Source organism: Phytophthora sojae (genome assembly GCF_000149755.1).
Source record: "Phytophthora sojae unplaced genomic scaffold PHYSOscaffold_3, whole genome shotgun sequence".
NCBI lineage: Eukaryota > Oomycota > Peronosporomycetes > Peronosporales > Peronosporaceae > Phytophthora > Phytophthora sojae.
Genome location: NW_009258117.1, coordinates 284,015 through 297,858, shown reverse-complemented (window position 1 = coordinate 297,858; position 13,844 = coordinate 284,015). Strand labels below are relative to the sequence as shown.

The following is a 13,844-nucleotide window of genomic DNA, read 5'->3' as shown; positions in this document are numbered from 1 at the left end:
CTCCCCACACAACAGTTATTCATACAACACACGCTGACCCGCTGTTGCCTCTATTCAGCACTAACTTTCTGTTGGAACCGAGAGCAACAGCTTTTACCAGCCCCTCGACCTAGCAACAGGCATTCCTACAAAAAAGGTCGGCAACAGGTGAGTCAGTGTTTGGGCAACAGATATTTATTAGCACCCAACTTCTTGAGCTCAGGGTTTCGGAGGACGCGGCAAATTGCACAATGAGGTGAACTTGATCAGGGAGGGAGCGGTCGAAAGCTACCGTTGGAGTTGTCGACATGGGTGGTTTCGCGGAAAAGCTCGAGCCCGTTAACTTGTGCGCATTATTCAAAGCGACAAGGCGCTGGGAGGATACGGCAGTTTGGACACGGACAGTCGACCGATTCAATGCTGAGCACTTGTGATTCACAAGCAACAGATCATTTTTCTGGCTACTTCAAGTAACAAAAGAGGATCGTCGCAGACTTTTTTCATGACGTGCAATGAACAATGAAAAGAAACAATCTGCGGAAGTAACCTCGACCGTGGGGCTTGAGGCTAGACCTGTCTAGTGCAGTGCACGAAAGCCCCACTAAAGTACATTAGTGCACGTTTGGCGCACCTGCACACAACTGATGCTGGACATTAGCGCGTGCACTAAAGTACTTTAGTGCATTTGTGGGGACTTTCGTGCACTGCACTAAACAGGTCTACTTGAGGCAAACGTTGAAAGGAAAAGAAAAAAAATCAGTTTTACGCATACACCTATTGCTGTGCTGTTGCTTCCTTGAATATGTGTGCATCGTAGTTAACCCTTGCCAGCGCAGCGAAGATAACGAAAACAATACGGCCGAGCTTCATCACCAAATCCGCCTGAACTCCAGGTCACTCTCCGAGCTCGACTTCTCCACAATCTGCGGTCTCAACGCTCAAAACGTTCTGCGGCAAATCGGGCAGCTTGGAAGCGTGTTGTTGGCCTTGCACTGCTTGGACCACATCTCAGTGCACACGCGGTGGAAAGTGTGGCCGCAGTGTGTCGTAGTAGTCGCGCGGAATCGAAGGCACTTGAGTAGCCTCAGGTTACGAATGTAGAAATTTGCAGCTAAGTTGAAGCACCAAGCTTTTGACAGACTGCCTCGGCCACACGATCAAGATTTTCTCCTGTAGCTCTTTCGCTATATTCGTCAATCAGCTGCACCAGCGTCTGATCCAGCACACCGGTTCGAGAAACGCTGAGGATGGACCGTGTGAGAATTTCAGCATCAAATCGCTTCAAAGTGGAGCTCGCTTCCATCACTTCAACAAGATCAATCCAGAGAAGGTTTTCCCCGTGAAGGATCACGTTTGGCACGCGAGGATCTCCGTGGACCAGGCCATTCGCGTGGAGCTGCCATAACAGTCCAAAGAGGCTCCGTACTTCCTGTCGTGTACTTGGTCGAGAAAGAGGCTTCCCAACTGGAGACAGCAATAACGCCGCACTCTCAGGAGTTTCGATAAGGTTTTCCACAGGTCTAGTCGTCAAGCCTGTGTGCTGGGCACTCGTCAAGGCCTTCTCCTCTTGATGAAGACGTCCCACGGAACATTTCTCCACGATCTTTAGCGCCACAACCTCCCCATCTTGTCGAGTGACCTTGAACACGCGTCCATGGGCGCCACGGCCAAGAAACGCATCGCCTTCCACCACATCAACGCCCAAACAAGAGCAAGCAAGGGTCAAGCGCGCCGCCCATGGAGATACATTGTCAGTGATAAAGTTCTGAAACAATGATTTCGAGCCATTGTTGGCCCACATGCCAATTTGGACTTTGACAATAACCGCTTTGTGGCTTGTGATCAACCAAAACGAGCGACGATCAAACAGAATTGCGCTTGCTGACGCCTCAGGGGAAAGAGTTTCCAGATATCGTGCCACTTGACCAAACGCAGCATCAGTTATGGTCAGCTTGCTCTCGAATAGAATGAGGCAGTCAAACAATTCTTCCTCAGCTACTCCAAATCGAAATCCACTCGGACGTAGCACTCCATCATTTGGTACTGGCTTGCCACGAAACATCCCGCGATGAGTCGCAAATCCATCCGGTTTGAGATCTGTATTCTTGGCCACAAGCGTGGACTGGGACAACCATTGATATCTCTCGCTGTTGACGAAGACCAGGCCACAGCTGTGTAAGATCGTGCTGAAGAAAGGAGTAATGAAGGCGTCGAAAACAGCCTCATTCGTGATGGCATCAGCTTGAATCTGAACTTCCTTCGACCAAAATGCTTCTCCATCCCCTATCGTGGCGGCATCAATGATCAAGTTGTCCTTTTTCAATCTTCCCATCTCAAGTTGACCCAATGCCGCATCAGAATAGGACTTTGGCTGTTTGTGTCGTAAAGAGGTAGTAAGCTCCTTAAGTTCCATCATACCACGCCGAAATTCGTGAAGCAGCGATAATGAATCGTGGACGCTGTCATCTCGCAATTGTTCTTGCTGCGAAAGCACCACCAACACTTGGATTTCCCCTCGTTTCCGCTTGAAGCTCTCTTCAAAGTAGTCGGCGACATCCCATGTTTCATCCATGTGATCAAGGCGTTGCGGGTGTCCATTCTCGCCCTCGATCACCGCGTGTCGTTCTTCATCAAGAGTCACAGCTGCCACGCCGTTCTTGTTCAACCACGCGTCGCCCTTCTTAGCGAGGAAGAGCTCCAGCTTGCTCTTGGGAAAGCCGAACTCGGGGTTCTCCCTAATCGCGTCCTTCAAGTCTCCCACAGTCTCGCTCGCATCGATCTTCACTGGGAACGCGCCCCCCTTCCCCCCAACCACCGCGCAGAACAGCTTCACCATGTTGCCTCTTGCTGATGGCTTCCGAACTGTAGGTCAGCGGTTCCCACCTTCCGCATTTCAGCCAATCAGATGTTGAGCGGCCCAGGCAAGTCGGAGCACTTAGAATAATGCGCACAAGTTAACCCCAGTCCAAATTTGTCCTAGGAAAAAGGACCAAATTGGTTTTTGGTGTGGCGTACATAAGCCGACTTGTCCTACCTCGAGCCCGGTAGGACAAAAAATGACTTGACATTTGTATGCCCGCCTTATGGCCCATGAAGAATAAAGACTGTCGCTTCTAACAAATCACGCATTTGTATCGGAGCAAAAAATAGCAGTGTCCATACTGAGATCCAGTCAAATCTTCAAATTTGTCCTAGCAGCTAGGACAAATTCGTCAAAGTGATATGTTATTAAAGACAATTTTCAAATTGCCTTTATGTCTACAAGGACAATCGATTAAGTGAAGCTGATGCGTCAACAGAGATTAAGGAAAGGGTTTTCTGCCCATGCTAAGAAAACTTCATATTCATGTGTCGTTTTATGACAGCAGGGCGCCAAAGTTTTGGTCCTTTCGTACGATCTGAGGGGGGTTAACGGACTCGAGCTTTTCCGCGAAACCCATGTCGACAACTCCAACGGCAGCTTTCGACCGCTCCCTCCCTGATCGAGTTCGCCTCATTGTGCAATTTGCTGCGTCCTCCGAAACCCTGAGCTCAAGAAGTTTGAACAGGCAGTGCGACCACGATGGCCCTTTCGATTCCTGTGGCGTGGCGTGATGCGCACCACCACGGGCTGGACGGCGTAGTCGAGATCTGCGCCTCGGATTTCACCAAGACCCAAGTGGAGGGTGCCTCCGTGCAAGATTTGATCAAGCTCGTCAACAAGAAGGTCCGGAAGGCAGCGCCAACGGAGAGCGTCGTCCACGAGGTGGCGCAGATGCTGCTGCACGGCGTGCGGGTGGGCAACACCTACCCTTTGGAGTACATCATCCCTGAGCTGATTAGCAGCAGTCCTCGGCTCGTTGCTACGATGCACACACGACCAAGCCGCTCGAAAGGGGCTACTATGATGGTGTTTGTCACGACGCTCTCTGGGAGAATCGACGCTATTGGATGCACACCCACGGATATGTGGCGTCCATCAAGGCCAGGATCCAAGACAAAGAAGGCATCGCGCCTGAAGACCAACGTCTCACTCATGCCGGCAAGCGCCTCCAGGACCACCTCACGCTTGCCGCCTACAACATCCAGAATTTGAGCACTGTGTATCTGTCGGCGAGGCTGCTTGGCGGCTTTAAGGGCGCGACTCCAACACACACTTTTGCCGACGTCTCGGATGGCTCGATCATCACGGCAGTGGGATTTTCTCCGCACGCTCCCGAGTGGCGCCGCTGCAGCAAAGGACTGAACATTGAGGGACGGTGCAGCAATCCCTCGTGCCGAGCTTACCGCTGTATGGTCATCGACAGGAAGAGATTTCGGCTGTTCAACCTCATTCGAGATGATGATATCCGCTGCCCACTTTGCAGTGTCCACGTGACGCCTGTTACCTGCGGGTTGTACGACTGTTACTGGCGATACGAAGGCGTGAAGGCGAACTCGCGTGTATCTGTCAGCTCGGTGTGGGAGGAGGCCAGTGGCTACGTCTACCACCGCTTCAATGCTGACGGAAACCATAACTCCATTGAATGGGCGAGTCTCGTGATCATGGTCAAGTCGATGGATGAAGCGACTCCTGCGCGGTTGACGAGTGCGACAGAGTCTGGCAGCGTCAGCGAAGATGATACGTGCTCTATCTGCTGGTCCTCCTTTGGCTGGCCTGCCATCCGCGCGACTACTACGACGCACTGCGGCCACACTTTCCACCGCGTGTGCACTGAGATGTGGTCCAAGCAGTGCAAGGCCAACAACACGCTTCCAAGCTGCCCGATTTGCCGCAGAACGTTTTGAGCGTTGAGACCGCAGATTGTGGAGAAGTCGAGCTCGGAGAGTGACCTGGAGTTCAGGCGGATTTGGTGATGAAGCTCGGCCGTATTGTTTTCGTTATCTTCGCTGCGCTGGCAAGGGTTAACTACGATGCACACATATTCAAGGAAGCAACAGCACAGCAATAGGTGAAAACATTTTTTTTTTTTTCAATGTCAAGTCATGAAAAAAAGTCTGCTACGATCCTCTTGTGTTACTTTAAGTGGCCAGCATATTGTGCTCTCTCTTTACTGCTTGGGCTCCGGGATGAGCACGCCGCCCTTGGCCCAGTTGGAGCGCTGCACGTCGTCGATGTTCATGAAGATGCGGTCCTTGGGCACGTTCAGCTCCTGGCTCACGGTCTCCGTCAGGATCGACGCCGTCTACAACATAACACCAGCACTAGATTAGCTTCATATTTATGTCGTACAGCCGAGGGACAAGGCCAAGTTCTTCATCTCGGGCCACGCACCGTCGGGTTGTGCTGGGCGTCCACCTTGCCGATGCTCTTGAGCTGAATCATGGCGCACGGCTGCAAACACCAACCAAGAACCGCCCAACCGACAATCCCGTGAGTATTATGAAGGCAGCATAAAGGGGGGGAGGGGAATGTAGGGGGTTCAGCACTTACGGCGTCCGAGGCCTGGAAGAGCATGGGCGTGTCCAGGTTCAGGTGCACCATCACCACCTGCTCCGACTTGCCCAGCGCCGTGGCCACGCCCTTGGAGATGGCGGCCATGGCCTTGGCCTTGTCCACGCCGCTCGACGGCACGTTGCTCGTCACCTGCACGTTCGGCATGATCTCTTTACTGTCTCCTCTTGCTGGTCAAATCTGCGACTGGAGCCTTTTACTGTGCATACGTCATCGTACTTAGGCGGATGCTTGTCATTCCCATTCCGATCTTGTGGGCTCTGTTTCGTGCAGTGCTCGAAGGTGCACGAAAGTACTTTCGTGCAAATTCATCAGCCCTTTATTACGGGGATAGCCCATAGAGACAAATTTGGTTTTTGGTGTGGCGTACATAAGCCGATTTGTCCTACCTCGAGCCCAGTAGGACAAAAAATGACTTGACATTTGTATGCCCGCCTTATGGCCCATGAAGAATAAAGACTGTCGCTTCTAACAAATCACGCATTTGTATCGGAGCAAAAAATAGCAGTGTCCATACTGAGATCCAGTCAAATCTTCAAATTTGTCCTAGCAGCTAGGACAAATTCGTCAAAGTGATATGTTATTAAAGACAATTTTCAAATTGCCTTTATGTCTACAAGGACAATCGATTAAGTGAAGCTGATGCGTCAACAGAGATTAAGGAAAGGGTTTTCTGCCCATGCTAAGAAAACTTCATATTCATGTGTCGTTTTATGACAGCAGGGCGCCAAAGTTTTGGTCCTTTCGTTTGTCCTAGGAACGATCTGAGGGGGGTTAAAACTCTTGAAATTACAGGCATAACCCTACCGAAACTGGTGCACGAAACAGCCCTAGGGCTCACTGGCTCACTTCGGGAAATCGCCTCACGAGCTCAAGATGCCGTTCGTGCACGTGACCAGCAACGTCCCCAAGGCCAGCGTGGACGTCCCCGCCGCTCTGCGCGTGCTGTCCAAGGCGCTGTCGGCCGCGCTGGGCAAGCCGGAGGCCTACCTCATGGTGCAGCTGGACCTGGACACGCCCATGCTCTTCCAGGCCTCGGACGCGGTGCGTGTCTACTGACTGTAACAGCCCCCCCACTCTATTAAGATAGATATAATCCCTAACAATGGTTTCACTGCTGCAGCCGTGCGCCTTCATCCACATCCGCAGCATCGGCCGCATCGGCCCCGACCTGAACACCAAGACGGCGGCGTCCCTGACCGCCACGGCGGCGGAAGCGCTCAAGCTCCCGGCCGACCGCATCTTCCTCAACTTGGACGACGTGGATGGCGGGAACTGGGCCATGGCCGGCAACACCCTCGGCTAAAGTGGACGTTGACTGAGGAGGTGGCTAACCGTGGCTTACCTGTAAGTGGAGTATTGAATTTGGACAATCAACATTTTGGTTGAACTTAAACTGGATTGTTGAAGCAATTTGCTCAAGATCCGTTCGATACCCTACGAATCGTATGAGACTAGGACTATCCAAGCTTCATATGCTTTGTCCTACAGTACTGGTCCTGAATGATCCAGAGGGTCGTGAATCACAACTTGAGATACTCAAGAGTTGTCCTCCCAAATGTTTGGTTTGCGCCTCAATATATAGACTCACCACGCACCTTTATTATACATGTATCGTAATGTGGCAGGGTAAAACTGGCGGTAACTGCACTATAATACAGAGTTTGCGAAGCTAAAGTTTCGGGCAAGAATTCTGTTTGTCGACATGATGACTTAGAGCAACGCGCTCCGTTTGAGTTTCCGCATCGCAGCGGAGGGTCTATCATACAATGTATCGTTGGCGAATGCAGTACAGTGCGTGTTGCACTGGATTCGAATTTCGAAAAACTTCGTCGATGTGCTGAAATGAGTATCAGTATCGTGCGCAGAAGCTATGCAATTTGTCTTATACGTAGCCGTGCGTGTACATATATGTAGTTCCTAACTCTTAAGTCCTTACGCCATCGACGATTTGACGTTCATCTATTCCGTGTGGGCTCCCCTTTGCCAGCTACAGGTGCATTCACAGTTTTCATTCTTCAATTTTCCACATCAAGTCGACAGCCTGAGCCACAACACGCACGAAGAAGTCAGCCATGCCGTTCTCCAAGATCCTCAGGCGTGAAAACCGGGGCCAGTACAGCCGCGTGAACCCGGGCAGATAAAGAGCGCGTCGGCATCTTCTGGGGGGTAAGAAAGCCCCCCCCCCAGTCGAGAATCTGCTCTAAAACGATCGCGAAAGTCAACTTAGGTGACGGCAACGCTAACGCTTAAGTAAACTCGTAGTCCCTCGTGATTCAGCCGCACTCATTTTCATTCTACGTCTAAGTCTGAGCTGAAGATGCAAACGACAACCAATTTTCATCTTTCATGGCGCCAGCCATTCACGAAAAGCTGTGTTGACTAGATGGATTCTCAGCTTGTCTACTCCGCATTTACTTGGTGTAAATCGTTGGTACTTAACGTTAACGTTTTTGATCGTCCCCTTCTAACACCTATCCATTTATCACACAACAACCGATAAAAGAAAATTCGACGGCTCACACAAGTACATGTAGCAAAACCAAAATTACAACAAGCGCAATCGTCTCCAAGTTTCACGTCCACACCAAACTGGATAGGTGCATTAAGTTGCTCTTCATCAGGTACAGTGTCGACAGCCTCGACAGAAACGCCAAGCTTGAAGGGGATAGAATGCCCAAACTGCTGCTACATGAACAATCGTGATTAAATTAACGGCAAAACGGGTAGTCTACCAAATGCCGGCGTGATTGATGCGGCGACAATTTGATTGTTTGCAGGCATGGTGGCAGTCGCAATGACTATGACGTCGACAATCCAATTAAATTGGTGCGTACTACATGTAGTTTGTGAAAAGAAGCTAACGAATCATTAATCTACCGCAGCGATTGCACGTGGAAATATTCGTTCAAAAGAAACAACGTTGATATGTTGGTAAACCTCTTTAAAGTTTACAGTTATAAAATAATTCATTTTTTATCGTTTTCGTGGCTCAGGACGGGATCTGTATCCAGTGAATGATGCAGTACTTCACTACCAATTTGCCTTACCTTCGGGTGATGATCATTGTAAAATAACCATAAAAAGAGACTAATTTGCACGCAGCGCAACTGCTTTTCCAGGACAAACGCAAAGTCGTCTCGGTGGGTGGTCGAGCATACGCTCTAGCGTGAATATTTTAATATTCTTAAAAGAGAAGCAAAGCAGTGAAGCCAACTGCAGCGAGTAATAGTTTGGGAGCGAAAATCTTTTACTTTAAGAAAATGGAGTTATTGCGCCGTAGCGGCATCTAGTGCTTGCGCCGCCGTCACTACAAGCCGATTTGCGTCCGTACTAGCGGCATCTTTGAGCAGATTCTTGGTCCGGAATGGCGCTCCTACACCCGAAGATATCGACGTACGCTTTATCTGCCTTATCCGCTCGGGCTCACGTGGTTGTAGAGGCCGTGATTTTCAGGCGTGGGTGTGGCACGGACTTGGGTCACACCCAGCACGACGACGAGGGCGACGACCAGAATCTTGACGAACTGTATGCTTGACTCCTTGGCAGAGGTTGTCGACTTGATGTGGAGAATTGAAGAATGAACGCTACGAACGCACCTGTAGCTCACAAAGTAGGGCGCTGATGGGATAAATAAACGGTATCTGCAGTCAAATCGTCGATGGTGCAAGACTTGCAGTGCAAGGAGAAAATATTAGAGTTGCAGCTAGTGTAAAAGAGATTACAACTCTGTACAGTACATACGTCCGGATAGGAGGACGGGAGCCTAATGAGGGGTGAATGCCACGTGTGGGGCAGAGGATATTATAGGGGGTTTACAATTGCTGCTAGGATGTAGCCGTACATACACATACGCACACATACACGCAAACGCCAGGGGTTTGCTCATGTGACGAGTGGGATAACAGCCCGCAGCGTGCGAACTGCATCAATAAAACATACCACACCTGAATGAAAAATACAACTAGCATAATGCTTTCCTTTTCTATCCATCAACACGAATTACCCATGACACAAACTGTCTACAGAATCAGCCCAACTGTAAGCTCAACTGCTGTTTGCTGTAGTATGTTTTGTTGGAATTTGATAGGTGTGTTGCTTCGATGCATTATCCACGTCTCCACCCTAGCGTTGAGAATCTGTGAATCCCCCAACGCAGTGATGTAGTGTGAATGCCATTCAATGTCATCCGCTGGCGGAGTAGCTGTGAATGCCGCCCGGTGGTATCCCCCTCAAACGATAGTTCTTCGAGCTGCGAGTAAAAATACAATCCTTGTCTGCTAAAGTGTTTGCGTCGAAAGTGTTGCGAAACTATTTCTTCAGCTAGTTACCTAGCTAGAAGCATAGACACAAGGGACCATCGCTGGGTAAGCTCCTTGGTTTACTTAGCCGTACCATCTTTTTGTGTCATCAAATCCACTGTTTCAACAACTACCAAGGTAATGACGCATTATCGCGGGTACTTCAATTCTTTTTTTTTCCTTCTGCTCATTCCGCAATCGACTGCTTAGGGCGCACGACTCGTGGCTCAAAAGAGCATGACTCGGGGAAGGAGGAACCGAAAGGTAAATCTTGCGTGCGTGGTGGTCGGGGAGGGGAGTCACTTCAGGGTGGAGCTACAGCGCAACGCAGATGGGACTGGTGTGGAGATGGCAGTAAAGGACGAGAACCCCGACGTCAACTTCGCGGACAGACGTGTGCGGTTCTTCCCCGCTATAAAGGACGGGCGCTGGTTGGCTATGGACAGCGACATGGCGGTGCAACTGAGGCACGGGCGGCTGCCTGATGGAGTGGACGAGATGAAAGCCGAGCATTTGGAGCTGAAAGGTCACAACAGCTCGGGTCGTGGCTTACCTCGCTGGGAACGAGCGCCCCGGCGGCTAACCAGCTACACTTGCTGGTGGTGCTATCACGCGAGGTAGACCTCGATCTTGGAGCAGAGAAGTTGTACCGGCTGCAGGATACGCTAATGGAGGAATGGTTCGCCGAGCAGCCGTCGTCGACGCAAACGAAACGAAGCTCAGCCTTCAAGAAGGGCCTGAAAAGGATGCACGGCTGTGCTGGAGAGGAAGGGCAGTCGCGCTGCATGCTGCTGAACATGATGCTTCCGTCAGAGTTAGTGATCGCTGCTCACTTGTTCCCTCGTAAGAATGAGGCGCACGTCCAGCAAGCGCTGGGCTTTGAAGGCATCGACAACTTGAAGAACGGGCTGCTGCTGTTTGGGCCGCTGGAGAAGGCGCTCGATAAACGCCAAGTCAGCATCATCTACGACAGGAACAGCAAGGAGTTCCATCTCAAGTTGTTTGACCACCACTTGCTGCAACAGCGACTGTTTGATCATCTAACCGAGAGCCAGCAGTGGGTTCTGGTCGACGGCGCTCAGGGATATGACATCGAGACAACTTTTCGCGCCATCGACGGCCGAAAGCTTCACTTCGGGACCGATAAGCGCCCGTTTAAGCGCTGTTTGAACCTGCAAGCGCGCTTGGCACGAAAGAAGGCGATTCGGGAGGGATGGGACTTCGGGGGGGGGTTGACTTTGAAGACTTCTGGTCGGAGGGTCCCGTGACGGCAGCTGAAGCGTGGTTGTCTCGCCGGGCGCAATGAACGCAATAAACACCTATCTGGTGTACTACAACGACGTATGGGACTCATGCAGTGGGTCCGGCCCGGCAAACTTCTGCAGTGCCGACAGCTACCCGGGTGCGCTGGAGCCAACCGTGGTTCGAGTGCATCTGATCGACACAGATCCAACCATATCGAGAAAGCCAATTCGTGACCTGAACTGCATGAGAAAAAAAGTGGTTGCAGGTGAGTGAGTCAACGTACACAGGTGGTTAGCGGGGTTGGTCCCTGAGTGCAACCGGTGATAAAACAAAACAATTAACTAAAAAAGTATACTTCCGCTACAACTGTCGGGAAATGTACAGGTGAAATGCTAGCAGCCATGCTAGCATCCATCTTGAGGCAGTTTCAAGAAGGTGGCGGAAACCGCAGCCAGCCCCTCTGCTTTTAGGCGAGATGATTCAATATTCCACCCGGTGTTTTCACCAAAACACGCAATCCAGACTTGACTACGACTCAATGAACATACAGTACATACAGATGCGCACTCAAGTGATAAAGAATAAATGCATTGAATAAAAAATAGTTACGTCGGCTGTAGCTCTGCGCATTCCCTCCCACCAGGCCTGGGGTGTGCTTTAGCGTTGACTTGCATGAAAGACACGCATCTTTTCAGTCAAGGACATTCCCTCCTGTCGGAAGTCCTCAAATGTGCCCTCCTCGGGCTGGATCCACTCCATTTTCACGGCGATCTTTCGCGCTACAGCGGCTTGCAAGCACAAGCAGCGCTTGTACGGACGCTGTAAAGTGGCTCCGAAGGAAAGTGCTCGACCGTCCACATCTTTAAACGTTGTCTGAATATTGAACCCCGTTCCCGGCACCATCCAATCATCCCCATCCTCCCAGTTCTGCGGCAACTTGTTGCCACCCAGCAGAGCCTCCCTCTGCTTGGAGCTCAGCTTGTCAAACAATCGTTCTCCCAGCAACGACTTGTCAAAGACTTTCAGCCGGAACTGGTCGCTGTCCTCGTCGTAGATGAAGCTGACTCTGTTCTCATCGAACACGTACATCAGCGGCCTGAACAACAAAAGACCGTTCCCCACGTCGTCAACGTCGTCGAAACCCATGAACTTGTGGAGAACGTCCGGCTTGCTTCGGTGGAACAAGTGGAAGGCGACAACCAACTCCGACGGGAACGCGCCGTTGAGCAGCATGCAACGCAGCTTCCCGCCCCCCACATCGCAGCTGTACGTCCTCGTGAGACTGGCCTTGAATTCACTGCTGGGAGCCATCGACGAGCCCTCGCGCCAACGAGCGCCATAGTCAACTGCAACTACTTGCCGGTCGAAAATCTGATAGCGCGGCATCGTGACCAACAAGTGGATTTGGGCTTTCTCCGCCGGGGCCCGCTCCCCGGTCATCCCCAATGACCCAAGCCACTTCTTGATGGTCTGCGTCGAATCCAGTTCCCGATCCTCGCGACTCAACAGCTCGTTGACTTCGTCAGTGCACTCTCCGCATCTCAGTTGCAGCGCGATGTCGTCGTCGTCTGGCAGCCAGCGTCCGTCGTTGATGGCGGGGAAGAGCTGCATTAGCCGCACCGGGCAGTTGATGTCTGGGTTAGCCTTCCTCAGCGCCTTGAGCACGTCAGCTCCCCACCGCTTGAGCGACACCGTCACTTGGAGAGGTGCTCCCTCTACACCGACCAGGTGGCAAACGAGCGCGGGCATTTCGCCTTCTCTGTTGGGGTGAGAAGATTGCAGTGCAGAGCAGAATGATGGAGGAAAGCCCCTGAGTCACCATTCGGATAACATTGCTAATGTTGCTCCAGCAGAGATTCGTGCTAAGTAGCTAACAGTAAAGTACGTAAATAACGTTAGTATGTTTTTTAGTTTTTTTGGTGAGGTACATTACAGTCGTTTAGTCTTGCTAACAACTCAGCCAATGTCCGTCCAGCAGAAGCCTACACATCTTCTGCCAGCTTGCTAACTACTTGTGGGTGCTAGCACAGGCGCGCTTATCATGCGCGCCTGCAAGTTTGATCGGTCCGTGGCGTCTGCGTCGTCGCTTGGGGCCGGGTGTGTGGTTAACCATTGATCGATGTCCCCTGGAAGCAACTCCACAATGGGTAACCAGAGAGAAGGCAGTACCCCAAGGTCTGCCTCGAGAATCTGCGTACTGGTTCTGGTGTCCATGGCGATATTAGCCAGTGCATCAGCCATCTTATTGAACTGGCGCAGATGATGTGTCCATGACGTGATCTGGAGTTGGTCAGCAAGAGCACGACATTGCTCGTAGATGTCGCGGAGGTGCGGGGCCTTCGGCGGTCGTCTTCTTGAGAGGTGCGTGATGATCAGCTTGCTGTCGCCGACGACGTGCAGGCCACGGTGCCGGTAACGTGCAGCCTGGCGAAGCCCATTCAATAGCCCTCGGTATTCCGCAGCATTGTTCGTGGTGGATGCAGAAGCATACGATACGCTTGCCATCCACTCGATGACTGGAAACGCAGCGCCACCGCCGAGTCGTCTAAATAGTATGTATATGTACCAAAATCCAGCGAAGTGTCGGGTGTAGTTAGACGTCTAAACCGCAACAAATTCAAAATCATAAACCTCACAACTACGTTTTGATTGTCAGCTAGCCTTTTATTCGTATGAGCAGCCTTGTGCATGCTGGTTAGCAACTTGGTCTCATACTTAATGAGTACGACAGCACCAGCACTCCTTCTCCAGAGGGGGCTGTGTTCAGGGATCAGGGCGTAGTTCAATTTACAATTGACTGCTAGGATGTAGCCGTACATACACATACGCACACATACACGCAAACGCCAGGGGTTTGCTCATGTGACGAGTGGGATAACAGCCCG

The 13,844-nt window shown here is 51.3% G+C and overlaps 8 protein-coding genes across 8 annotated transcripts; 3 read left to right on the top strand and 5 right to left on the bottom strand.

The window, feature by feature from the left end:
- Positions 1-1,090: 1,090 nt before the first annotated feature.
- Positions 1,091-2,311, bottom strand: PHYSODRAFT_497315 (hypothetical protein; the record flags this gene model as incomplete). The annotated part of the gene is made up of 1 exon (XM_009523579.1): positions 1,091-2,311. The coding sequence occupies one exon, from the start codon at positions 2,309-2,311 to the stop codon at positions 1,091-1,093; it is 1,221 nt and encodes a 406-aa protein (XP_009521874.1).
- A 294-nt stretch (positions 2,312-2,605) lies between these two features.
- Positions 2,606-2,815, bottom strand: PHYSODRAFT_446796 (hypothetical protein; the record flags this gene model as incomplete). The annotated part of the gene is made up of 1 exon (XM_009523578.1): positions 2,606-2,815. A coding segment is annotated over one exon (210 nt), but the record flags the coding sequence as incomplete, so codon positions are not given.
- Positions 2,816-3,541: 726 nt separating this feature from the next.
- On the top strand, positions 3,542-4,746 carry PHYSODRAFT_250283 (hypothetical protein; the record flags this gene model as incomplete). Its single annotated transcript, XM_009523577.1, has 2 exons — positions 3,542-3,754; positions 3,844-4,746. The coding sequence occupies 2 exons, from the start codon at positions 3,542-3,544 to the stop codon at positions 4,744-4,746; spliced, it is 1,116 nt and encodes a 371-aa protein (XP_009521872.1).
- Positions 4,747-4,908: 162 nt separating this feature from the next.
- On the bottom strand, positions 4,909-5,583 carry PHYSODRAFT_285243 (hypothetical protein). The gene is made up of 3 exons (XM_009523576.1): positions 5,393-5,583; positions 5,234-5,293; positions 4,909-5,144 (listed from the first exon to the last, which is right to left on the bottom strand). The coding sequence occupies exons 1-3, from the start codon at positions 5,558-5,560 to the stop codon at positions 5,010-5,012; spliced, it is 363 nt and encodes a 120-aa protein (XP_009521871.1). The 5' UTR covers positions 5,561-5,583; the 3' UTR covers positions 4,909-5,009.
- Positions 5,584-6,272: 689 nt separating this feature from the next.
- Positions 6,273-6,851, top strand: PHYSODRAFT_285242 (hypothetical protein). Its single transcript, XM_009523575.1, has 2 exons — positions 6,273-6,457; positions 6,537-6,851. The coding sequence occupies exons 1-2, from the start codon at positions 6,290-6,292 to the stop codon at positions 6,717-6,719; spliced, it is 351 nt and encodes a 116-aa protein (XP_009521870.1). The 5' UTR covers positions 6,273-6,289; the 3' UTR covers positions 6,720-6,851.
- Positions 6,852-10,382: 3,531 nt separating this feature from the next.
- PHYSODRAFT_297806 (hypothetical protein) lies at positions 10,383-10,982 on the top strand (the record flags this gene model as incomplete). The annotated part of the gene is made up of 1 exon (XM_009523574.1): positions 10,383-10,982. The coding sequence occupies one exon, from the start codon at positions 10,383-10,385 to the stop codon at positions 10,980-10,982; it is 600 nt and encodes a 199-aa protein (XP_009521869.1).
- Positions 10,983-11,535: 553 nt separating this feature from the next.
- On the bottom strand, positions 11,536-12,184 carry PHYSODRAFT_285241 (hypothetical protein). The gene has a single exon (XM_009523573.1). The coding sequence runs from the start codon at positions 12,103-12,105 to the stop codon at positions 11,617-11,619; it is 489 nt and encodes a 162-aa protein (XP_009521868.1). The 5' UTR covers positions 12,106-12,184; the 3' UTR covers positions 11,536-11,616.
- A 965-nt stretch (positions 12,185-13,149) lies between these two features.
- On the bottom strand, positions 13,150-13,455 carry PHYSODRAFT_414551 (hypothetical protein; the record flags this gene model as incomplete). Its single annotated transcript, XM_009523572.1, has 1 exon — positions 13,150-13,455. A coding segment is annotated over one exon (306 nt), but the record flags the coding sequence as incomplete, so codon positions are not given.
- Positions 13,456-13,844: the final 389 nt, after the last annotated feature.

Bases quoted from the DNA above. Each gene is read 5' to 3' on its own strand.
- PHYSODRAFT_285243 (XM_009523576.1), bottom strand. From the start codon at position 5,560: ATGCCGAACGTGCAGGTGACGAGCAACGTGCCGTCGAGCGGCGTGGAC. The intron at 5,294-5,392 runs GTAAGTGCTGAA...TGGTGTTTGCAG, and splicing joins TCTTCCAGGCCTCGGACGCC to CCGTGCGCCATGATTCAGCT. The intron at 5,145-5,233 runs GTGCGTGGCCCG...GTTATGTTGTAG, and splicing joins ACGCCCAGCACAACCCGACG to ACGGCGTCGATCCTGACGGA.
- PHYSODRAFT_285242 (XM_009523575.1), top strand. From the start codon at position 6,290: ATGCCGTTCGTGCACGTGACCAGCAACGTCCCCAAGGCCAGCGTGGAC. The intron at 6,458-6,536 runs GTGCGTGTCTAC...TCACTGCTGCAG, and splicing joins TCTTCCAGGCCTCGGACGCG to CCGTGCGCCTTCATCCACAT.
- PHYSODRAFT_285241 (XM_009523573.1), bottom strand. From the start codon at position 12,105: ATGGGTTTCGACGACGTTGACGACGTGGGGAACGGTCTTTTGTTGTTC.